Genomic DNA, 24,950 nt, shown 5'->3' on the forward strand with positions numbered 1-24,950 from the left:
CAGTGGCTAACAACCATCTGTAACTCCACTTCCAGAGGATCTGATGCCCTGTTCATGTTTGTTAGCAAACTGCATGCACATAGTGAGTGCAAAGGCATGCATTCAGGCAACAACACTCATGCATGTAAGATAAAAATGAGCAAATCTTAAGGATGAATTGACCACAAAGTAGCAAAGAAACTTTATTTAAACTATGCAATAGAACAGATTAGAAATACACTGTCAAGATTGGCAGCAGGCCAAATGAGTGAGGTCATCAAGGGCCCCAGTTATTTCCTGGGGTTCAAAAGGAGGAAGAGCTTGTTTGCTAACAGGTGGAGTATAGAAGTTTCTGTTGTAACCAACTAGGATTGTATCAATCTTCGCTTAATGTGCATGCCCCTCCTGGTTTTAATCCTATGCATGTCCGGCTGTACATAGGCATAAGATGGTGAATGGGGAATTTCCCCTGAAAGTTCATTTGAGGATTCATTTTTGCTTTATCCCTGTACCCTAGCCAGTCTAGGGTGCTCAATATAGGTCCATAACCTGTAATTCCAAGGCAGTATTCCAGGAGTACTGGAATTCGAGTAGGGCACATCAAAGGGTTGCTAAGAGCAGTAACATTTCCATTGCCTACCACAGATGTGCATGCAACCTGATGAAGCCAGAGTCTTAAGTTGCTAACAAGTATTATTTGGAAATGGTTGTGTGTTTAGCCCAAGCCAAGTGGAGTCACAGGCTGCTAAGCTATTCCTTATGCTTCCCTGTCTCAACAGGGCTCTGGCACTCACTCCAGGTACCCTCTGTGCAGTGCCCTCCTTACCCTTACCAGGCTTTTACCCTGGTGGAGACCTAATCTTACCATGCCACCCAGCTCTCCAAGCCTGACCTAATGTCTTCAGAACTGCATTGTTTAGAAGAGTTACCCCTATCCATGTGAGCTTCTCAAAGACAAAAAAAGCTATATTTTAAGTTTTTCTAAATTCTGGAGACATGTTTAGAAAGAATAACCATCAGGACTTTATAACCAATTGGAGTAAGAGAGACCAAGAAAGTAAGAGAGCAGAGAGACGTTCATATACATCCTTTCTGCGGACACAGACTGGAGGTCTTTAAACGGGTAGAAAAGAGCTCACAGGAGAATTATGAACAGCTTGACCTATGCTTTACCTCTGTGTCAGTTGACCAAATCTATTTAGACAAATGGACTCAATCCACGTCCATAAGAGTTGGAGGAGCCTGGTCCCCAGGTCACAGAGGTTCAGAGTCATACTGTCTCCTCTCTTCAAGATGAATTATGCTGTGAGTGCGGGACTGGTGGTGGGTATCTTCATTGGATTTCAAAAGAAAGCCTACACATCCACAGACAACCTTCCTGCGCTTGTCACTCTGCTCATGCTGTATGGGTAAGTCATCTGGGCCAGGGGAGGAGATATTATTTTCTGACAGCAAATTGGGGTGTCTGGTAGTGGTAGCACATGCAGGTTTAGCCTCCAGACCAAGAAGCTTCTATGGTAGCTAATCAGAAATCTGCCTGGCTGACTTCAGCCATGTAAGTCTGAGTCCTAGTCCAACTAGGGATGAAGAGATCAATGCCACCTCGTCTGAATATTCTTCACTTCCAACTGTGGCTTTGAACGAAGTCTGGGACTCAGTCCCCACTTCCTCCCCAGCTCTGATTTCTATTCCCTCTGTCGGCAAGCTGCCCAGTGTAGAATTATCTGTGTGCAGTGGAAGATTCCAAGCCTTAGCACTGCCCCTAGGTCAGGCCAGAAGATGACACAGAGACTGAACCCAATCAGTTTATGGAGCACAGCATGCAGCTTTGTATCCCAGGCTACCACTTGCTATAGGTTTAACTGTGGCAAAGAATGCAGACTCCTCACCTGTAAAAAAGGAAGGAGTGATGCCTAGCCCTTCGTCATGTAGAGAGGGGAGTCACCAAAGCAATGGTCTCTGTCCTAGAATGATGATCTCCCTTATCTCTCTTGAGAGTGGACTCCGAAGCCAGCTTAACTGTGAACTATGAAATGAACGATGAAGATGAGCTTGGGACCTTCCGTTCTGTTTTACCTAGAGTAGAGCATTACTGTGGGTAGCCTCTGGGCTTTAGAGCTCAATGAAGTTCACACAAAGCTCTTCCTGCCCCATTCGCCCTTCATAAAACTCATGGTATGGTTAGGGCAGGTACCACCAACTTGTTTTGAAGATATAGCACAGAGACCAAAGAATGGAATATTTTCTCTCTTTTCCTGGGACCCTGGCCAGTCCAAACATGTCCTCTCATATTTGGAGGTATGGCTGATGGGATGGAACCGGAACTCTCTCCCTCTGAGCTGTGTCATCTCTCATAGATGGGCAGTCATCCCAATGATGTATCCAGCGTCCTTCCTGTTTGACGTCCCCAGCACAGCCTATGTGGCTTTGTCTTGTGCTAACCTGTTCATCGGCATCAACAGCAGCGCAATCACATTTGTCCTGGAACTATTTGAGAATAACCGGGTGAGCAGAACGTTCTTGGCTTCTTGGTTTTGTTGGTGGGATGTTCAAGCTGATACAGCAGTCCCCAGAGCCATGGAGAACACTGTGTATGCAGACACACATGCCCTGGTGAGCAGGGCTGTCTCCTCCACCCTCACTGGGCACTACTCCCTACTCTTTTTTTAAAATATTAATTAATTAATTAATTAATTAATTAATTAATTTACCATATAGATCTCTTTAGACACACCAGAAGAGGGTGTCAGATCTCATCACAGATAGTTGTGAGCCACCACATGGTTGCTGGGAATTGAACTCAGGACCTCTGGAAAAGCAGTCAGTGCTCTTAACCACTGAGCCATCTCTCCACCCCCTACTCCCTACTCTTGAGTCTTGATTTATGTGCCGTGAGTGCCATAGCTTTGTAAGCCTCTTCTTTAAACTACATATATTCACTCATGATTCTAAATTTTTAGAATAAAGGTAGAAAGCATGTGTATGCACGCACACACACTCATATGCATGTGTGTGTGCACACTCATATATACAATGGCATAGTCAGGTGATTTCATAAAAGGAACACATACTAATTGATTGTGCCACTGGAGCTTCTGTTCAAACGACTTCAAAACTATAAAAGAAACAATAAGGTGTAAGAATGAAAAAGCTCGGGCTGGAGAGATGGCTCAGTGGTTAAGAGCACTGATTGCTCTTCCAGAGGCCATGAGTTCAATTCCCAGCAACCACATGGTGGCTCACAACCATCTGTAATGAGGTCTGATGCCCTCTTCTGGAGTATCTGAAGATAGCTACAGTGTACACATATACATAAAATAATAAATAAATCTTTAAAAAAAAAAAGAATGAAAAAGCTCCCTACCCATTTCAGGTCACCCAATTCCCACCTCGAGACTCCACCTTATTCCAGTTTTTAAGGTTTTCTGAAGACATACAAACAAACATGTATTCTTTCTGTAACTTTTTTTTTACATAAATGATAACATACTAGCACCCAAGGACAGGATTAGGAAACCCTGGTGTTGAATAATTCTACTTTATCAGATATTAGGTCCACTTGACTTGTCTACACCCTCTGCTTCTTTGTCCAGAAGGAGATGCCAGACAGAAGCCTTTAAAAAGAGGGGAGTAGGTGGCTACAGGGCTGATTGTCTTTACTTTTGATGACTATCTCTGAGTCCTGCTATGCCATGCTATGGCTGTGGCTATGCTCTGCTATGGCTATGGCTATGCTCTGCTATGGCTATGGCTATGGTTATGGCTATGGCTATGGCTATGGCTATGGCTATGGCTATGGCTATGGCTATGGCTATGGCTATGACTATGGCTATGCTATGCTATGGCTATGCTCTGCTATGGCTATGGCTATGCTCTGCTATGGCTATGGCTATGGTTATTGCTATGGCTATGGCTATGGCTATGGCTATGGCTATGGCTATGACTATGGCTATGCTATGCTATGGCTATGCTATGCTATGGCTATGGCTATGCTATGGCTATGGCTATGCTATGGCTATGGCTATGCTATGGCTATGACTATGTTATGCTATGCTCTGCTATGGCTATGGCTATGGTTATGGCTATGGCTATGGCTATGCTATGCTATGGCTATGACTATGTTCTGCTATGGCTATGACTATGTTATGCTATGCTATGGCTATGGCTATGCTATATTATGCTATGACTGTACTCCAGCACTCCAGCTTCCTGGGGAGGGGGCAGTCTGTGTCCCTAGCCTTTCCTTTTCTCACTAGTTCTTCACAGCTCAGAGTGTGGCCACACATCTGCACTGGGCCCCACCAGAAGACCAGAACGCCTGGCCTTGCCCTGTGAAGTCATCAGAGCCTACCTGCTCACAAGGGGACCTCCGCTCCCACGCCCCTAACGGCCTCGCTTCTCTTTCTCAGACGCTGCTCAGGTTCAGTGCCATGCTGAGGGAGTTGCTCATTGTCTTCCCACACTTCTGCCTGGGCAGGGGCCTCATCGACCTGGCACTCAGCCACGCTGTGACAGACGTCTACGCCCAGTTTGGTGGGTAGCATTCTAGGTCTGTGGGCACAACCATGAATATATTCGTGCTGGGAAAGTTACAGCAAGGGTTCTGATGTCAGATCTACAGCCTAGGATGGGAGGGCACCTACATGCTAGACCAGCCACCTAGAAGGGCTTAGGGTGGCCCTGTTTCTGTGGCCAAGAGCTCCAGTTGGGGCCAAGCACAGTGTTTTACCTTCCTATATGCTGGCCCGGGGAGCCACGAAGAACTTGATTTGGGGTCCTTTAGCATGTGAGTCAGGTCTTCATGAGTGAGCCTGGTAGCCTGATGCACTCTATTCTTACCAATGTCCCATCGCTTCTCTTCTCAGGTGAGGAGTACTCTGCAAACCCATTCCAGTGGGACCTGATTGGGAAGAACCTGGTTGCTATGGCAATAGAAGGGGTGGCGTACTTCCTTCTGACCCTGCTCATCCAACACCACTTTTTCCTCACCCGGTGGTATGTCATTGCTTAGGGCAGTGTTTCCAACCCTGGGCTTCACCTCAGCGTGGTTCTCAGAAACTGTGCATACTGGTTTTTGTTCTCTTCATTCTCAGGGCTCAGCTTGTTCTGCACTCAACAGGGAGAGATGGGTTAAAACAAGCCTGATTAAATTAGAGACAAGTCCTAACCTCATCTTTTAGAAATACAATGGTTTCATTTTCATTGCTAACATTGAACTTCCTTGTGTAATTACTACATTCTTTTTTTTTTTTTTTTTTTGGTTCTTTTTTTTTTTTTTTTTCCGGAGCTGGGGACCGAACCCAGGGCCCTACATACTTTTCTTAAGTTGGACGATAAAACTGAAAACAAGGATTGTGATGGAGAATCCAAGACACTAGGAAGCACGGTTTCCATCCACAAGATGTGAGGCAAAGCAAGCTCCCTGCTAGTTAGAACATTGAGTGAGGGCAGGGAAGGGAGATAAGGAGTAACACTGGGACCCTGTGTCAGGTAAGGGCTTCCAGGGGGCCATGGAAAAGTAAAAAAAAAAAAAAAAAAAAAAAAAAAAAAAAAAAAAAAAAAAAGTAGTTCAACCTTCACACTTGAATCTGGATAGCTGCCAACTCTAGTGTTGCCAGGACATCTCAAAGGTCAGGTTAGTCAGTTTATGCTCCTGTCCAGCCATACTTTCCCAGGCTCTTCCCAGCCTGCCTGCCTCCTGCTGACCTGATCTTCCTTTCTGGAGTGCACCCCGCCTCAGCGGGCCACATCCAGGCCTAAGAGTCCCTAAGAGACTTTTATGGCAAAGTTTTGTTTCTTAGTCTTTCCTCCTCTCAGAGTGAGTCTGACCATTTGTAAATAAACAGTTCTGGGTCTTTGTGTGTTATAAATGACCTACTTCCCTAATCACAGGGTTGAGAAGACTAAGAAGGAAAATAAATCCATACACGGGGAATAAGATAATCAGTAATGCTTCTAGTTACGGGCCAGACTGTGAGAGGCTATCCATAGGCCTCTCAGCCCTTTGCCGTGTTGGCCAATAAAAATCTTCAGGCCAAAGCTACTGCTATTATTAAGTTTCTACCATAATACAATGTTTATATTTTATAAACCCCATGTTGGGGTTTAGAAGAGGAGAGGAGGAGAGAGTTGATTGCCAAAACTAAGTCATTAGCTCCAGACACTGATACCAATACAATTGAGTCCTAAAGAGCATCAGAAAGTTCTGGCTTCCAGACACCCAACAGCCACACCATGTAGATAATTAACAAGCAAAGAGTGGAAGGGAGGAAGAAAGGATGCTTTTGGTAGAAGACGTGTGCTGGGGGCCATCCCCAAAAAGGCTGGGTCCCACAGAGGAGATAAGAAGTCCTCAAGAGAGGCGTGAGTCAGTCAGGGTTGGAGGATCTTGAAGCCTGACTAGCTAGCAGTCAGAGTGCTTCTTTATTTATACAGAACTCAGTAGGCATGGGCAGACTAATTTTGTTCCAAAACATAGACCATGTCATTTTTGTCCCTGGACCTGTGTTTTAACTTCCTCTTGGTCATAAGTAGTCATCATTGATAAATGGTGACAGAACAGTTATCTTTCACAGTCACTTTCCCTAATCAACCCCATAACCCAATACTTAAGAATCTTATGGTTTCAAGGGCACTCAGAAAATCTCCAAGTCAGCCTGGGCAGATCCTGATGTCCCCAGCACTATATTATTAACCCTTAATGGTCAGAGTGTTAATTGTCATTAGGCCCAATAAAAATCTTCAGGCCAAAGCTACTGCTATTATTAAGTTTCTGCCATAATACAATGTTTATATTTTATATCTTTGTGGAATTTATTCATGTGTCTAATCTTGGTATTCTTCTATTCCTTGGCCATATGATACCACAATAGCCCTACATGCACTAACTTCTCTAAGAAGGGAAGGTCTTAATATTTTTTTATTATTTATCCTCACTATTCTTTGTCCATCTGTGTAAGCCCCTGTCTAGGGCAGAGGTAACTCCAACAATCTAACTTTGTTGCTCTGCCTTTTCCTCATGGGGCAAACCATACACAGCCCCCCAATCTTAAATAGCACTTAATTGCCTGAGTGTATAATAAGAGGCTTTGAACCTGATCTACTGCCAAATCTTCTAGCCCACCAAATCTTGTTTACCTTTTAAAGCTTACTTTCTTCTGATTATCTTGTTCCTAAGTACAGGGGCAGATGTTCCAAAAGTATCTTGGAGTCAGAGCCTCGTAAGGGGATCTCTGGCGTGTTTCTTTGCGTCATAACCTTTAGGGTGTAAGAAGGACCTTCAAGTAAGGTCAGATAAGGATATCTCTCTAAAGACAGGAGGGGAAATATGCTCAGGACTTTCCCAGGGAAGCTTAGCAGCAGTACTCTGGGAGGAGGTGTATGTGATTCATAAGAAAATTTTCATCAGTTCAATATCCCAGGTTGTACAAATGTTAACCCCCGTCCCCAACCCCCAAGCGTGTGGCATGTGGAGATCACGGGGGGAAGTGGAAGATGGCAAGAGACCGATCGCGTCACTTGGGTCAGCTTTGCCAACCTTTGTCAAGCAGCTGTGCTGGCTTTAGGACTTTTGCTCTTCCCATTAGAAATGGCTGTGCCCCACATGGCCTGCACAAAAATGTGGCAACACCAGAGAGTAAGACTGGTACATGGAATGAAAGGTCTTTCAGGGAGCCATTGGACAGGAAGATGAGTGCAGGGGGGCACAGTGTTGGGTCAGGAAATACTCCTCATCTTGATGACTTGAGACCCAGGAGCAACACAGATCCCTGGGGTATTTTAACCAGGGCAGTGACAGGACCTTGCCATGCTGAGAGGTGAGATGGGAGTCCATGCTGATTAACAACAGTGACCTGGATACAGACGGAGGCATTGGGAGATGATAGAGTAGAAAGTCCTTTAGACAAGACTTGGTGATTGGTCAGATGCTGTCAGTAAGGGAGAAAGGAAAGACTGGAGCCCTGGGTCAGGCACGTCTGACTTACAGACAATGGGTCTCTTGCATCCAAGGATTGCTCCGAATACAGCATAACGCACTTGTAGATGGTAGTGTCATGGGTCAGTGCCAAAAGGCTGGGCATTCTAGATGTTAGTAGTCAGAAAGATTTTCAGAGAAGGGCCTGTGCCTTTAAAGACGGGGAAGATTCTGTTGTCAGGGCAGGAGTAAGAGAACTTGCTGAGGCTATGGGAATGGCCTGCATGAGGTGGAGACCAGGGGCAGGTGCCAGTGATTGGCAGAGGAGCGAGTACAATTAAAAAAAAAAAGTACAGATGGCAAAGGCTTATGGGACCTGGCTGCAGGACAGAGGAGCTCGAAGAGGTTAAACTTGGAACCTACAGCTTGGACCAAGAAAGATTTGGGAGCATGTGTTAATAAAATGACAAAGCTATCTCGTCATGGAGTTGGTAAGAAAGGCTGGAGGAGGAGGGGAAGGTTGACAGTTAATAACTCACCTACATTTCACTTGCCTTAGAGCAATGCTTTTAATAACATAATGCTGGCTCCCAAGTCTTTCCTCTGTGCCAGGCATCATTCAGACTTCATCTTCACACAACCCCGAGACAGCCTTCTTCCCTCCCCTTCATGTGGTTGAAGAAAGCCAGGCTCAGCGAGATCCAGGGGCAAACATACGGTCATGCATGAAGAGGAGGATGGCAGCAAGAGAGAATGTCAGCGGAAGCCCTTGACCTTTCTGCCTAGTGTCCCTCCTGACAGGAACCACTTTTAGACTAGACTTAGAGGAAAGAAGTCTAGAGGAGTAAAAGTGGGTAACAGAAAGGGCCGTTGGGGCAAGGACAGCGTGACAGTTACTGCACACCCAGCACGGTCCTGCTCATGCCCCTTCCTCTAGGATCGCTGAGCCTGCTAGAGAGCCCGTTTTTGATGAAGATGATGATGTGGCTGAAGAAAGGCAAAGAGTTATGAGTGGAGGAAGTAAAAGTGACATCTTAAAGCTAAACGAACTAACCAAGGTGAGGAGCGGGTGTGGGCGATGTTTTCTTGGAGTTGCAGGCTGGGCACACAGTTGGTGCAGGAGCACCGTGCCATCCCGGAATTGTCACTTGCCTCCTGGGACCACCTATTTCCCACGATATTGTCCCTGCTGGGTGCTGTGGGGCCTCCAGAAGAGCTTCTCCAACTGAGCATTGGCACGTGCTGCCTGCTCTGTTTGTGCAGGGCATGGTTCACCCTCCACACGGCACTCTGTGCCGAGACTCCTCTCCCAGTGCCGTGTTAATGTGTAGCCTTCGTAGTGTCTGCGGCTTTCTTCCAAACTACTCTGTGCTGCCTTTTGCTCTCACTCCTCTGGCCTGCTCTACCCTTGTCTCCGTCTTCAGCCCAGTTTCTTTGAATTTTACAGGTTTACTCAGGCTCCTCCAGTCCAGCAGTAGATCGGTTATGTGTCGGCGTCCGCCCTGGGGAGGTGGGTACCATACCAACGGACATGAAATAGCTCTCGAGAAGAATCAGCCCTCTACCACGAATCTTCTCCCTCTAAGCAGAGCTGGACAGTAAAAGTCTAACGAAAGTCAAACTTTCTACTAGATATGGCAGCAGGTGGCATTAAATTTACTTTTTTTATTTTATACAATATGCCCAAAATATAATTTCGATGTGTAATTAATATAAAATATTACTGAGATATTTTTCTTTTGTTTTGGTTCTTGTTCTAAGTCATCAAAGCCAGCGTGTTACACAGTTAGTGCCCATGTCGGTTAGGATTAGATATGTTTTGTGTTGGTACCCACACGTGACCAATAATCTCAGTAATGGCAGAGGCAGGTCTAAGATGATTCTCCTAGCTCTCACACTGGCCTGGAGTCTGGCAATGAAGATGTCCTTCGTCACTAGAGCAACTCCTATTCTCTGTTTTCTCCTAGTGCTTTGGCCTCCTGGGAGTGAATGGTGCAGGCAAAACCACCACATTCAAGATGCTCACTGGGGACACCACAGTGACATCAGGGGATGCTACCATAGCAGGCAAGAGGTGAGTGCTCTGCCCTTCCTGTGGCAGGGTGTCCCCACAGGCCATGTCCTTGTCCTAGCATATGGAAAGCCATCCAGTGTCAATATGCCTTTGTAACTCCTAGACCCAGAAAGATCAATACAGAGAAGGGGGCCTACCACAGAATATGGTTCAACAATACACAAGTCATAGATACACTAGAAAAGCCAAACTAAAATGTAATGGTTGGGAGTGTGCTCTTAGCATGAATTCCTAGAAAGTTCTAGAAAACACTAAGTCAACAGTTCTTCATCTCTTTGGGCTGTAGACTCCTTTGAGCAACTGATGAGCCCTGTACGTTCTTCCCTCCCTCCTTCCTGGCAGCTTACGTAGTTCTGAGGGGTTTACTGAGCCCTGGGGTACATCTGTGGTCCCACTGCAGCCTCTGAATCCCAGGTTAAGAACTCCTAGGTTGATAGATCCTTTCCCTGGGTTGAGTTTCAGAATGGAGGTCCTCATCTAAGGGACTTCAGGAGGACCTCATCAGCATTAAGCATTTGTGTGCCAATCCTTGTTCTCATCAGACCAAGGGAAGCTGAGAAAGAGAAAGTTGGCCTGTGTTTTAGCTTCTATAACAATGAGAGTTTAAAGGGACTGCTACTGTATGCAACAGAGCATGTGGGTCCATGTTCCACCCTGTTGCTGGGGTACTGGGCATAGCTGCTAGACTACATTTACCCTGTCAGGGGCTGGGCTTAGCAAAGTACCGAGGCACCTCTCAGGGCATGGGAAAACACAGCCTAGGATGTGGGAGGCTGAAGCCGGGGTTCCTAAGCTTCTGGGTGTCCAGTTGTAGCTGGAGTACAGAACAAAGTGTCAAGGATCCACAGCCCGGGACCAGAGGCTGCCAAACTCCTGGACATCCATCCAGGCAGGCGCTGCTGGGTCGTTCAGAGTTGGGAAGGAGCTGAGATGTGGGAGGGGCTGTGGGCTGAGGATGAGGAACTTAGCTGATTAGTGAAAGTCCTTAGCTTAGGGATAGTTGTCTGGGAGTGCAGAGAGGCCTTCTGCAGGAGACTAAGGCAGCAGCTCAGTAGTTGAAGGCTTTCTTCATGCGTGCCACTACAATTCTTGATGAAAGAAGACAGTCAGTGTTTATCCATACCATTTACTGACTGCTCGTTGTGGAGAATGGATACATACCAACAGCTCAGGGTGGACCAGAGATTAAACACTACTCTTTGCTGGGAGGAATATCTGGGAATGGAAGCTTATGGGCCAAATCCTCAGGGCCTCATTAGCATGGAGAACTCTTTTTTGGCTGGGACCCAGGTTTCCTATGTGTGGAGTGTGGCATGTGTTCCAGGCCACGAATCTAGTAGGGAGCAGGGACCGCCTACCATGTCAGGCAGGTGCCTGGGTCCCAGAGACTCTGAGCCTGCTCAACCATGCGGTTTCCTGTCACTGTCCATTGTCCCACAAAAGCAGGAAAGAGAATGGTTTGCCTCTTTGCTGTCTGCTCCTGTACAGCAGCACCCACAAATAGAGAGTGCGCTCACAGCACCCACAAATAGAGAGTGTGCTCACAGCACCCACATATAGAGAGTGCTCACAGCACCCACATATAGAGAGCGCTCACAGCACCCACATATAGAGAGGGCGCTCACAGCACCCACATATAGAGTGCACTCACAGCACCCACATATAGAGAGTGCGCTCACAGCACCCACAAATAGAGAGTGTGCTCACAGCACCCACATATAGAGTGCACTCACAGCACCCACATATAGAGTGCACTCACAGCACCCACATATAGAGAGTGCGCTCACAGCACCCACAAATAGAGAGTGTGCTCACAGCACCCACATATAGAGAGTGCTCACAGCACCCACATAGAGAGTGCACTCACAGCACCCACATATAGAGAGTGCGCTCACAGCACCCACAAATAGAGAGTGCGCTCACAGCACCCACAAATAGAGAGTGCGCTCACAGCACCCACATATAGAGAGTGCGCTCACAGCACCCACAAATAGAGAGTGCGCTCACAGCACCCACATATAGAGAGTGCTCACAGCACCCACATATAGAGAGTGCTCACAGCACCCACATATAGAATGCACTCACAGCACCCACATATAGAGAGTGCTCACAGCACCCACTTATAGAGAGTGCTCATAGCACCCACATATAGAGTGCACTCACAGCACCCACATATAGAGAGCGCTCACAGCACCCACATATAGAGAGTGCTCACAGCACTCCATTCTGGTTTGTTAGTGGAGACAGACATTGTTGACAGCTCCCCAACATCTGCTTGACTAAGACCCCCTTCCTTTACCCAAGAGCCCTGCTCAACACAGCCCAACAAGCAGGGGGAGTCTTGAGCATTCCTCTGGGACTCTGGTAAGATGAATCTGGGATCCCAGCCCTCCATGGTCATGTCTGGTGGATGCTAAGCAAACACACTGACAAAGACAGAGCCTGGTGGTGGCCGAGTACACTTCACCTGCCACCCAGCTATTGGCCACCAAGGAAATACAGTGGTGACAACAGGAACTATGGAGAGAGGGCTCAGTGGCAGATATAATAAGAAGTTACTGGGCAACACCAGTTTTAGTACAGATGAGACGCAGCCTGCTGTACCCTGTGGTAAAACTGAGCTGCAATTTAGAGAGAAACAAAGATTTAAAGACTGGGGCTTGCAGGTGGGAAAATTTCTGTGAATTTGGAAAGGTTCCTTCTTGTTTCCCCTGAGTGGTTTCAACTGTCCTACCTGTACTTTGAGTGACCTTTGTGACAATGGGGAAATGCCCTGGACTCTGTATCCCATCCTGTTATAGCTACCCTTTATTAATAAGCTCCAATCTGTAAGTGGTTAGACAAAGGTGATTGGACAACATGCTCTATGCACAGGTTTTTGTCCTTGATAAGGGATTAAGCAGATCCCTTATCTGGGAAGATAGAAACATATTCTGTTGTTTGCCAGTCTCCTTTCCCTGGGTAGCTATCTTGATTATCTCCCTTTGTCTGTGATTAAATACAGGGAAAAATGTTTCCTTAAACTGGGAAATATCACCTATTCCAAGCTACCCAAAAATGTCTGGAAGGGATTAAGATTTACTGACGATTCATTGATCATTTTTAAAAATATTTTTTAATTTAAATGCCTTTTTTATTCACATTTTAAATGTTATCCCATTTCCTGGTTTCCCCTCCAGAAACCCGCTATCCCACCCCTACCCCCTGCTTCTGTAAGCCTACTCCATCACCCACCCACCCACTTCCTCCCTCCTTCCCGCCCTGACAATCCCCTACACTGGGACACCGAGCCTTGATAGGATCAACTCTTAAACCTTTGCTTCTAAGCCCTCAAGCCAGGAGATCCAACCTACTCACTCAAGTGTCAGGTATTCAATTCATCTCAGCTGTGGAACCTCAAAAAATCCAACTAATTAAAGCTCAGCACTCCGGAAATTCATGTTTCTAACTGAAGGATCCCCACTTTGATTTCCAAATTCTGTGTGTTTCTAAAATGGAGAAGGTCTTGCCCCGGGGCCAAAGACTCTCTGGCCCCTGCTCCCTGGTCACCCCCTCTATGAAGGAAACTCACTAATTCCTCTTTCTTCTTGCAGCATTTTAACTAATATTTCTGATGTTCATCAAAACATGGGCTACTGTCCTCAATTCGATGCAATTGATGACCTACTCACAGGCCGGGAACATCTCTACCTCTATGCCAGGCTGCGGGGTGTGCCATCGAAGGAAATTGAGAAGGTGAAAAACAGTTTGTTGTGGCCACGTGGGGGGTTGGCAAACTATCTGCCTACTTTATGGAATGCAATCATTTAGAAACAGAAAACTGGGCACACTATCCACCCATTCCAGTAAATGGCCACGTCTACTATGTGCCAAGTCCTCCCCTAGAAGCCAGACATGGCAGCCATCAAAATGAACACATGCACAGTAAACTCTTGCCCTGGAGTCTATCTGGTGATACATACATTTGTCCTATAACCCATCTGTCAGTAAGGATGAAATTTAAAAGTAGCAGTTTTCTTTTCTAACCCAGCTAGTTCCCAAATAATTAAGATAGAAACTTACACATTTACTCAAGAGGCTCTAAGCACAGTAGCTGAGCAGATATTTATAACCCTCTATGGTACCTGGCTATTTCCCAGCCTCATGCCCAAGTTAGTTGCATTCAGTCTCTCCTTAGCTTGCTCTGCTGTAGTTGTCTGTGCTCATGGAGAACTCACTTGGTGACCATTGGTGACCGTATTCTTCCTTCACCTGCCTCATGGCTCTTCTTCTGGACACTCGTCTACTTCATGGTGGACTCCTTCTCCCTGACTCTTCTCCTTGGTCCCCTAGCTGGGATCAGAAGTCCAGCCTTCCTATCTCCTCTGCCCAGTCATTGGCTGTTCAGCCTTTACTAACCAATCAGAGATAATTGAGGAACATCGTTTAGGCCACCTTGATGCAGGAGATTCTTCAATATTCATAATAATGCCCTCATCCATGCCAGATCTCAGGGCACAGAAATCAGTATCTGCATTCACTGTGTACAAGAACCAACAAATCAGCATTCTGGAGATTTAGCCTGACGATCCGCATCACAGTACAAAATGCTTATGCACAAGGTTACTCATTCCACTTGGGATTGCAAAGTGCCTGACATCACCTAAATGTTTAGACGTAGTCAACTGGATGATACATGTGACATTCTGATGCTGCTCCAGGAAGAGAAGAAGGATGGCCTCTGCAGCCTGTTATGGACTTATTGTCAGAGTTATTTCTAGTATTACTGTGTGAGAACACGCAAGGTGTGAAGGTGAACATGTGGGACGCTGCTTTTATGTAAGAAATAGGAAAACAAGAGGTGGACGTGCAGGTGCTTAGCTTTACCGATAGAACCTCCGAGGGGTAAACCAGCACACCAGACAACAATGATTATGATATTAAGAGGAAATTGGGGTGAAGGGCAGATGGGAGGGAGTAATGGTTCTCTGAGGTTATCCTTTTGTTTAGCTTTGACTCATACAGGTGCGTGTATGTTCTACAGATTCAGAACTAAGACTGCATCAGTAAGAATAAGACTGGAGATTAAAAAGTAGAAAGAGAGAGAGAAAGCCTGACAGTCAATATAAGTGGAAATAAATTACTCTGTTTTAAATAATCCTGCAGATAGTAGGGTATTTATCCTTAGTCGTGGGCAAGGTAGAGTGGGACAAAGCGCTTCACTGTCTGAGCTATTTAGACTCCATATTGCAATAATAGAAACCCTAAGTTAGACACCATATTGAAGACTGCAGTCATCAACAGACAGTCAGGGAAGTTTGCAGATGAGAAATTAAATAGTTTATGTAGTCTAAAATAGCACCTGTATAAGTTGCTTATTGGTTTCCAAGTAGGTATGTAATTTTTCAGTAAAGACTTAGATGACATGTCAATTAGAGGAACAAAATGAATGTCATGTAGAATGCTCCCAGATATGATACCCTGGAAGGCCACAACTTCACAAGAATTCTGACTGACAGCGTACAGCCCGAGTCTTACTAAAAAGAATCAGACAAAATCTAAAGAAATAACATTCCTTTTAAAGGAAGGTGAGAAAGAGGGATTGTGTGCTTTGAATATCAAAGTCTGTGGAAATGTCCCTGATCACAGGGTGCTAAAGAAACACAACGAGGGCTACAAACATGACTACATGAGTAAAACACTCATGCAAACAGAGGCCTGAGTTTGAATGCCCAGATCTAGATAAAGTCAGGTGTGGTGGTGCATGTCTGTAAACGCAGCGCTCCTAACGGGCAGATGGGAGGGGAGCGGGAGAATGCTCCAAGCTCACTGGCCACCTAGCCTGTCATATATAGCAGTGAAAAGTTAAGAGACCCTGTCTCAAACAAAGAGGAAGGGGAGGAACATCTTTCAAGGTTGTCTCCTGTCCATCACATGTGTGCTGAGGCAAATGTGAACTAGGCTGGTGCATGACACTCCCACACACATGTACACACTGGGGCTGGGGGATGGCACTTGAAACCATTTCCAAATCACAAGTTTAAAATGAAGACTGCATCCTAGAGGTAGGATAACAACAGATTAAGTAAAATATTCAGTGACTTAGAGAGCGGCAAGTTCTGAGAGGAAAATTAAGCAGAAGACGATTGTTGGGAAGAGGTTTGTGTTTGTCCATAGAGTGGCTGGTTCAGGTAAAGGCTCACAGGAAGCGAGGAAGGTGCACAGGAAGTGACATCTAAGTATAGGGCTAAAGAAGGGAAGTGAATCACAGAGCTGCCTTCAGGGTGAGCATGTCTCAGAACATTTTGAGTATGTTCCTGGGTATGAATACGGGCACGTGTTTGTGCTTACCCACACACGCACACTTGCATGCACACACACACACATGCACTCACAAATCCTCAGTTCCCCGTTGGGGTCCCTCAACACATGGTTCCAGTCCATCATCTATTTTGTTTAAAATAAAAATCTGTCGGGGTTGGGGATTTAGCTCAGTGGTAGAGCGCTTGCCTAGCAAGCGCAAGGCCCTGGGTTTGGTCCCCAGCTCCGAAAAATAGAAAAGAAAAAAAAAAATAAAAAAAATCTGTCACCTCTGACCTGGGAAGTATAACAGCAATGGCAGCATACCACACTGTTCACCCCACCACAGTGCCTACTACAGTGCCTGCCTGGCTCATGCTGGATGCTCTGCAAACATTCATTAGATGCACAAGAAGGTTACAAACCTGTCCCTGCTAGGGGGGATAGAGCCAATGGGTTTGGGGTGCACTGTATTCTCAAAGAGACCTTGGTGAGAAACGAAGTCTTTGGAAGGCTGCAGGTTCTTTCCAAGAGGGCTGCAGAACTCAGGAAGCCACCTTAGTGAAACCAAAGGTCAAGGGTAGAAAAACTACCTTAAAGTATGTGCTGGTGGATAGCAGCCAGCAGATGGCCCTGCCACACAGATCTCTGTCCAGCAGGATGACATCTGGGAACATAGCCTTGAGCAGTGCCCGTTCCTGGGGCCTTCCTTGTTCATCAGCCACCAGCTGACGTTTCTTCTCTTTTCCTAGGTTGCCAACTGGGGCATCCAAAGCCTGGGCTTGTCTCTCTACGCTGACCGCCTAGCGGGCACCTACAGTGGAGGCAATAAGAGGAAACTCTCCACGGCCATAGCACTCACCGGCTGCCCGCCCCTGCTGCTGCTGGTGAGGCAGCGTGTCCTGCAGAGTGGAAATGTCGCTGCGTGTCCCGAGTTGGGAAAATTAATTCAGGGATTGCAGCTCTAGAAAGACAACAGTTTGCTTTTGTCTGGATCCCTCACACATCGTCCCTTTAAGGCAAATTAGCCAAGTGTTTGGTCGCAGTACACTCTGCCTTCGGTGGACTGGAGCAGTGGCTTCAGTCACAGGCTCCGGGGACCCTCACGTGAAATGGACCACAGTAGAGTCCCTGAGTCCATTCAGTCTGGGTTTTAAATGGCACAGGACATAGAGGGGACTGTAAAGTTACCTGGGCTATCTCACTCCCCTGACCCTTCCTAAGGATAATTCTGCTATTGCCTTTTTTTTTTTTTTTATTAACTTGAGTATTTCTTATATACATTTCGAGTGTTATTCCCTTTCCCGGTTTCCGGGCAAACATCCCCCTCCCTCTGCTATTGCCTTTATTAATCATTGTCATTGTTATATCATCACTATCCTATTTCTTTATTTCTATAGTCCTAACCCTAGTTCAAAGCTGACACAGATCTATAGGTGTATACCGTGTTTCTGAACTCTCTGATTCCCCTTCTGCCTTTGCGTCCTACAAGACATGGCTCTGCTTTGCTTGCTGGGAAGTGGTTGTGCACTTGTCTGTTTAGCCCAGGAAGGATGTCGTGATGGACACATGTCCACATGTCCCTGCTTTCTCTCCTACTCCACAGGATGAGCCCACAACAGGGATGGATCCACAGGCCCGCCGCATGCTGTGGAATACCATTGTGAACATCATCAGACAAGGGAGAGCCGTGGTGCTCACCTCCCACAGGCAAGAGATCCCCGGGGAGGTCGGGGGAGGAAGGAGCACCCCCCACCTTCTGTCTCACGTCCTCTCTCCTGCTTTCAGCATGGAAGAGTGTGAAGCACTGTGCACGAGGCTGGCCATCATGGTGAAGGGCACCTTTCAGTGCATGGGCACCATTCAACACCTCAAGTACAAGTAAGCAGATGGAGGGGCTACCTTTTACTACACTCTACAGGTTTATCCAGGCCTTGAGTTCATCATGAGACATTTGGGACACGTGCCTCTCATTCCACAGACATTGGCTGGTGATAGCTGGTCCAGACTCTCTAGAGGCAGATGGAGAAAGCTGATGAGATGTTCTGTACTGGGCTAATTGCTTGTGGTTGGAAGTTCACAGGAGTCTCTGGATAGGAGAGTTCTGACTGGGACATTTACAGAGCCTGGCTGGCATGGGGGAGGGCCACTGTCATTGACCCAGTATCAGCCTGCATTTCTCTACAGATCCAGGACCCATGGCACATTTCATGAGGGGTCTACAACCAACATAGGAATGAACAAAAGATCAAACAGCTTGAGAACCAGTTTTTCTTTCTAGAATATTATATCTGGTTCAGTTTTTAAAAAATGACCACATGTCATGTGACAAACTAATAATACAGTAATCTTGAGCAATATTACCTTGTAACCATAAACTTATAAATGGTTAAAGGTAATTCCTTATTACTTATAACTTGTAAACTAAAGCTAAGAATTCATTAAAATGAGATTATTATAACAGCATCGCTTCTCACATCCTAATATATTGGGGGAAGAGTAGATTTATACTTGTCACTCTTCCCCAGGCATATTAGAATATATTTAATATGCTTATGATGAACCCAGGATATAAGCTGTCAAGCTAGCTGGTGCTGAGATCCACATCTTGGGGAGTTCATGAACCATGTTTCATGATAACCGCCATTCTTCACAGGGGTGGAAAGATCTAATATATATGGTGGGTTTGGCAAAGGTATTTATGTATTTATGTATGTATGTATGTATGTATGTATGTATTTATTTATTTATTTATTTATTTATTTATTTATTTATTATAGATGAGTACACTGTAACTGTCTTTAGACACACCAGAAGAGGGCATCAGATCCCATTACAGATGGTTGTGAGCCACCACGTGGTTGTTGGAAATTGAACTCAGGACCTCTGGAAGAGCAGTCAGTGCTCTTAACCACTGAGCCATCTCTCCAGCCCTGGCAAAGGGTTTTGACCCTGATTTATTTCTTCAGTAACCACCATGTGGAGACTACACAGATAGCTATGAAAGCATCAGCCTATGAGAAAACCAGGCCCGTGTCAGCAACTCCTCATGCCTAACTGCTAGAGTACATCCCTCCACTTTTCCTCTCATTCCTCAATATCCTCATGATAGCCCAGATAAGGGGGAGGGTGCTCCTGTGTGGAGCGATGGCTGATTTCCTGAGACTGGAAGGCTACTAGTTTCTTACTGTAGAGACAGCCCTAGTTCACAGAGGAAGTTCTTCAGTAAACTTTAACATAGGTTTTCACAGTCACTAGCCAATGATTCACACCCTTTCTGATGGTCCATTCTTAATCCACATAGGGTGGCCAGCAAACCTAGTGAGGAGAAGGAAGGAGGATCATTGTTGGTCTGCTTTATATCACTGTAACAAAATGCCAGAGAAAAACTTAACTTTAAGGAGAGGTTGGGCTGGAGAGATGGCTCAGTGGTTAAGAGCACAGATTAATCTTCCAGAGGTCCTGAGTTCAAATCCCAGCAACCATGTGGTGACTTAGAACCATCTGTAATGGGATCTGATGCCCTCTTCTGGTGTGTCTGAAGACAGATACAGTGTACTTATAAGAGAAAGAGAGAGAGAGAGAGAGAGAGAGAGAGAGAGAGAGAGAGAGAAGGAAAGGCGGGGCTGGAGAGATGGGCATAGAGGTTAAGAGCACTGACTGCTCTTACAGAGGTCTTGAGTTCAGTTCCTGGCAGCCACATGGTGACTTGTGACCATCTATAATGAGATCTGGTGCCCTCTTCTGGCCTGCAGGCATATATACAGGCAGGCCACTGTTTACATAATAAATAAATAAATAAATAAACAAACAAACAAATAAATAAATAAAAGAGAAAAAGAAGGAAAGACTCCTGGTTCTATTGATTTGGGCCTGGGGCAGAACATCATGATGATGAACATGATGGTAATGCGTGATAGAGAAGCCTGCTTACCTTAGTAGATTCTAGGAGAGCGGGAGAAACACACACACTCACATGCATGTGCGCACGCGCGCACACACACACATCTTTTAAAAACATGTCCCCATGATCTGCTTGCTTCAGCTGGGTCCCACCTCTAGTGGAATCATCCACTGATAACTCGAGAGTTCCTCATGATCGTATGACCCCTTAAGGTCCTACCTCTGATCAGTGCTGCAGGACGGACTTTAATACACGAGTCTTCAGGCAGTGTATCATATCCAGACCACAACAAAGCCCGTATCTTTCATGAACTTTCCTCAGGAAGTAGCGCCTTCCCAAGCCTTCTTTCCTGACAAATCATGTAAAAGCCACTCAGTCTCCCCCACGTAGAGCTCAGTGCCCTAGCACTTTATCGCTGGGCCTAGGACCTCTACAGGGGGCTACAGTCATCTTGGACTTCAGCAAGCACGTTCATCCAGTTTCACCACACAGACATGTAGACCTCCAGAAACTGATGGCAAACATTTTGGTTCTCGCTCCTAGTTTTAAACATGCATAGAAGGCCAATTCTTTGGGCTTCTAATCCCCATTATGCCTGATGAGTGTACTCTTTGTCTAGGGATTGCCTTAGCTCTTACAGTACTGTACACGCTGCTCACTTGCTAGGTTTGGAGACGGCTACATTGTCACAATGAAAATCAAATCCCCAAAGGACGACTTGCTTCCTGATTTGAATCCTGTGGAGCAGTTCTTCCAGGGCAACTTTCCTGGCAGCGTGCAGAGGGAGAGACACCACAGCATGCTCCAGTTCCAGGTCCCCTCGTCCTCCCTGGCCAGGATCTTCCAGCTGCTCATTTCCCACAAGGACAGCCTGCTCATCGAGGAGTACTCAGTTACCCAGACCACACTGGACCAGGCAAGTCTACTCAGGGTACTAGGTGCCAGTGGTAACATGGAAGGCAGGCAGGATGTCCTCGGTTTTAACACACTGTTAGTCTCTGTCCCTTAGTCTGGTATTTCAGACATGGTTTCAGTCATCCACAAACTTCACTGACTATTTTTTTTTATTTCATCTTCTTCTTATTCTTCATGCTTGCTGTTTTATGGCAGTAGCTGATTTCTTTTTCTTTCCAAGCCAACTTTTTCACGTGCAATTTGAAAAGAACAAATAGATATTTAACTGTATGGCTCAGTGAGTTTGGATAAACATTTGCTTTTTATGTAGGTATTTATTTATTAGTGTGAATGTAATGTTGGTGTGTGTTCATGTGTGTCTGTGTGTGCATGTTTGCATGTATGCAGATACATGTGAGCATGTGTGTGTGTGTAAATATGCACGTAGAGGCCACAGGCTGACATCAGGAATCTTCTTCAATTGCTCTTCCTCCTATTCTTTGAGGCAGGGTCTCTCAAACTCAGAGCTTTCCAACAATGTGAATGCTCTCCTGAGCCATCTTGCTCCAAGGATCTCCTGTCTGCACCCTCCAAGGCTATAATTGTAGTTTGCCATACTTACCAGGCATTTATGTGGGTCCTGAAGATCTGATCTCTGGTCTCCATACTAGCCTGACAAGCATTTAAATATTAACATATTTAAATATATGTTAATGACTGAGATGTCTCCATAGCTTGTCTTTACTCTTCTCATCTTGAGTTACTGAAATGCTGTCTTCCCAACAGCTCATCCCCATTCTTCTTCCCCAGACAGTACCTGGAAATTACCATTTCACATTATTTTTGAAGGTTTTGTTATGTGTAACCCAGGACCATATGCAAGCCTGCTTCAGCTTCCCTAGTGCTTGGATTACACGTGCTAACATGTCTGGCTCTGTCTACTTTCTTTCTATAAAATTATTGATATCTATCTATCATCTATCTGTCCATCTATCATCTATCAACACTATCTATCTATGATCTATCTACCTATCTACATATCTATCTATCATCTATCTGTCATCTATCATCTTTCTATCTATAGTTATATAGAAATACACACACATATTCCTAAACATATAAATACAACCTCATCAGTCCTTGTAATGTTACTTACATGTAAATGTTTTTGTCCAACTGCTATGCTCTCCCTTGGCATTCCTTAGAGGTGCATAGTTTTTTGGGTAGGGTTGGGGCCACCAGAGCTCCCCCACAATCCACATTAGCATGTCTATTGGTGTCTTCCCTGTTCAGGTCCTTCTATTGTCTATGAACCTGACTACTCTAGGCTCCTCATGTAAGTGAATAGTAATTGTCATTTTGTGACTGACATAGTGACCCAAGGGTTCACGCTCACACTGTATCATACTCAGAACTGCCTTCCTTTTTAAGATGGAGGAATATTTGCTTACATTTTACTTATCCATTCATTGGTGAACATTTGAGTTCTCCGTTGTTGAGGGGTTGGCCCTTTTTAAATTTATTTTGTTGTTGTTGTTGTTTTGTTTTTAATAAACATCCTTAAAGACCATTTGGAAAAGCAAAGGTGAGTAGAGAAGCTTAGGCAGGTGGCAGTCACAATGGATTCCTTCTGCAGGAGTTCTCGCCACACTGCCTGTGAACACAGCAGAGAGCAGTTGCTGCTGCTCAGTTGTTTTTAGAGACCCTGGATGCTGCCAGCTGCCTTGGTGATCCCAGTTTTGCATGCCCAATGTCTTTTTGAACCCTCCAGCAAGCTCTTAGGCTCAGGAGTGTAAGAGGCAAACCTGGTCCAGGTCACAACTGCGGAGGCCTGTGACAAGCCACAGGAGGAAACAAGCTCCACCAGGCGGGCTGGCCATCAGCTGTGGGAAAACCAGAGCAAAGCACATAGGTGGTGTAGGGCCTCATCGTTCTGGAACCTTCTACTTACTTTCCTCTTGCCTGCAGGTATTTGTAAACTTCGCCAAACAGCAGACTGAGACCTATGACCTCCCTCTGCACCCTCGGGCTGCCGGAGCCAGCTGGCAAGCCAAGGTATTTCTATTGCTCTCTCCCAACCACTGCTTAGGAAGGGCCTTAGCTCAGGGACCTCGCTGACTAATTGGACCTGAGGTGTTCCTAGGCTCTCGTGAGGCTCTGCAAAGAGCCCGCCCAAGCCACGTCTCCACCTGCCCATATCATACCCACAATCCTCCATGCTTGGCCTCAGGTGGTCCCAGCTGTTCTCTATTAGGAACCGGTCTCAGTCGAACACTATGGGAAATGAGGTTTTCACATCCCTTCTCTTCTGAAAACAGATCTCAGAGTCTGTTTCAGGCCTACCTTTAATTGTTGACTTCTTCCTGGTGGTGCCAATGGCACACTCTTTTAATCCTAGTACCCAGGAGGCAGAGGTGGGGGATTTCTGTGAGTTTGAGGTCAGCCTGGTCTATAGAGTGAGTTTCAAGACAGCCAGGGCTATACAGAGAAAGCCTGTCTTGGGGTGGAGGTGGAGTCGGGTGGGTTTGTGTGTTTAAACCAGATCATTGGACAAGCCACATTTTGCATAGACTGAAAAGGCCCATCTCCAGCCCTCTCCTTCCCCGCCCCAAAGCTGATATTGGATCAGGAAGGTAGCCTACAATTTATGATTGGAGATTATATGTCTCTAGCTAGAAAGCTTGTTAGAAAAATGCTTAATGCACAAGTTTGATCTAGATTCATTATCATGAAATATATATATATATATATATATATATATATATATATATATATATATATATATGAGAGTCAACTGGCATTCATATATCCCCAGTCAAATAAAATGACCCTTCTTCCTAGGAGCCAGCTCTGAACAAACTGGACAAAGAGAAGTCTAGACTCAGGGCTAAACTCAAGTTATAATTTCTTGGCTTTTAAGCCAGCAAGGTTACTTGCAAGGTTAAAAAAAACACCCAGGTCTCGAGATTTAGCTCAATGGTATATGCCCTGGTCTAATACAAGGGCCTAGGTTGGATGCCCAGCATGGGAGTGGGGAACATAGTCTCCAAAACATCCATTGGAAAGAGTACCAAGGGTGTAGCCTTCTTATAAGATGTAAACACACACTGGCATGTAAGTCTCTGTAATAATTCCATAGATCTTAGATTCACAGTTAAGAAATCAGGCAGCCTACTTGGTGTTCTGATATGATCCCAGGTGCTTCAGCTAAGCGCCCTCCAGAAACTGCCAGTGGTTACTCTTTTAGACCTAAAAATTTATTGCTCCAAAACCCAGGATGAGAAATGCCCAGGGATCTCGTACAGGTCTGATTTCCTTCTGTGTTGTTTTTCCCTTGTAGCTGGAAGGGAAATCCGGACGGCTAGAGACACAGGAGCCTTTACCCGCTGGATCATCTGAACACCTGGCTAACATAAACAACCCCACTGCAGTAGCAGATAATAAGCACACGAGGAGTCCGCAGTGAGCTGGAGGAAACCAAAATATTCACCGGCTCACCCGAACTCCCGATGGCAAAACTGGAACACAGTCACCTTTTCATCCAGACCCCTGACTAGTGGCTTTGGCCTTAGCGATTATTTTCATTCTGAGTGGATCTACTTTTGTGGAGTGGGAGGGGTATGGATGTGTGGGTGTTATTTGGGAGGAAGAATAAAAAGCAGCTTCCTGATGAGCTATTCTGCTCATTAATCTCCCGCTTGGCAAGAGGTCATTAGTGTTCAGCCTCTGGTACAGTTTCTGGCTTTCTCAGAGGGTTGAGCTTCCATGAGAGCCATTGACACAGCTATACTAGTAGTCACAAAAGTCCTGCAACACTGGAGTGGAAGGGAATGAGCTCACTGTGATGCCATGCATCAAAGTCTTCATACGGTTGGGCTCACTGTGATGTCATGCATCAAAGTCTT

At 45.7% G+C, this 24,950-nt stretch overlaps 1 protein-coding gene across 2 annotated transcripts in view; it reads left to right on the forward strand.

The window, feature by feature from the left end:
* Abca4 (ATP binding cassette subfamily A member 4) overlaps positions 1-24,718 on the forward strand; it is a 137,356-nt gene extending 112,638 nt beyond the window's left edge. For both annotated transcript variants that reach the window (NM_001446892.1, XM_087624884.1), the window contains 14 exon segments: positions 1,273-1,388; positions 2,337-2,484; positions 4,389-4,512; positions 4,845-4,974; positions 8,832-8,952; positions 9,342-9,404; positions 9,862-9,968; positions 13,562-13,703; positions 17,000-17,134; positions 17,854-17,957; positions 18,036-18,128; positions 20,818-21,067; positions 23,014-23,100; positions 24,386-24,718. In NM_001446892.1, coding sequence (NP_001433821.1) covers positions 1,273-1,388; positions 2,337-2,484; positions 4,389-4,512; positions 4,845-4,974; positions 8,832-8,952; positions 9,342-9,404; positions 9,862-9,968; positions 13,562-13,703; positions 17,000-17,134; positions 17,854-17,957; positions 18,036-18,128; positions 20,818-21,067; positions 23,014-23,100; positions 24,386-24,511 — 1,746 coding nt within the window. In that variant the 3' untranslated portion in view covers positions 24,512-24,718.
* The last annotated feature ends 232 nt before the right edge of the window (positions 24,719-24,950 follow it).

This window comes from Rattus norvegicus, chromosome 2, assembly GCF_021556685.1.
Source record: "Rattus norvegicus strain SHRSP/BbbUtx chromosome 2, alternate assembly SHRSP_T2T, whole genome shotgun sequence".
NCBI lineage: Eukaryota > Metazoa > Chordata > Mammalia > Rodentia > Muridae > Rattus > Rattus norvegicus.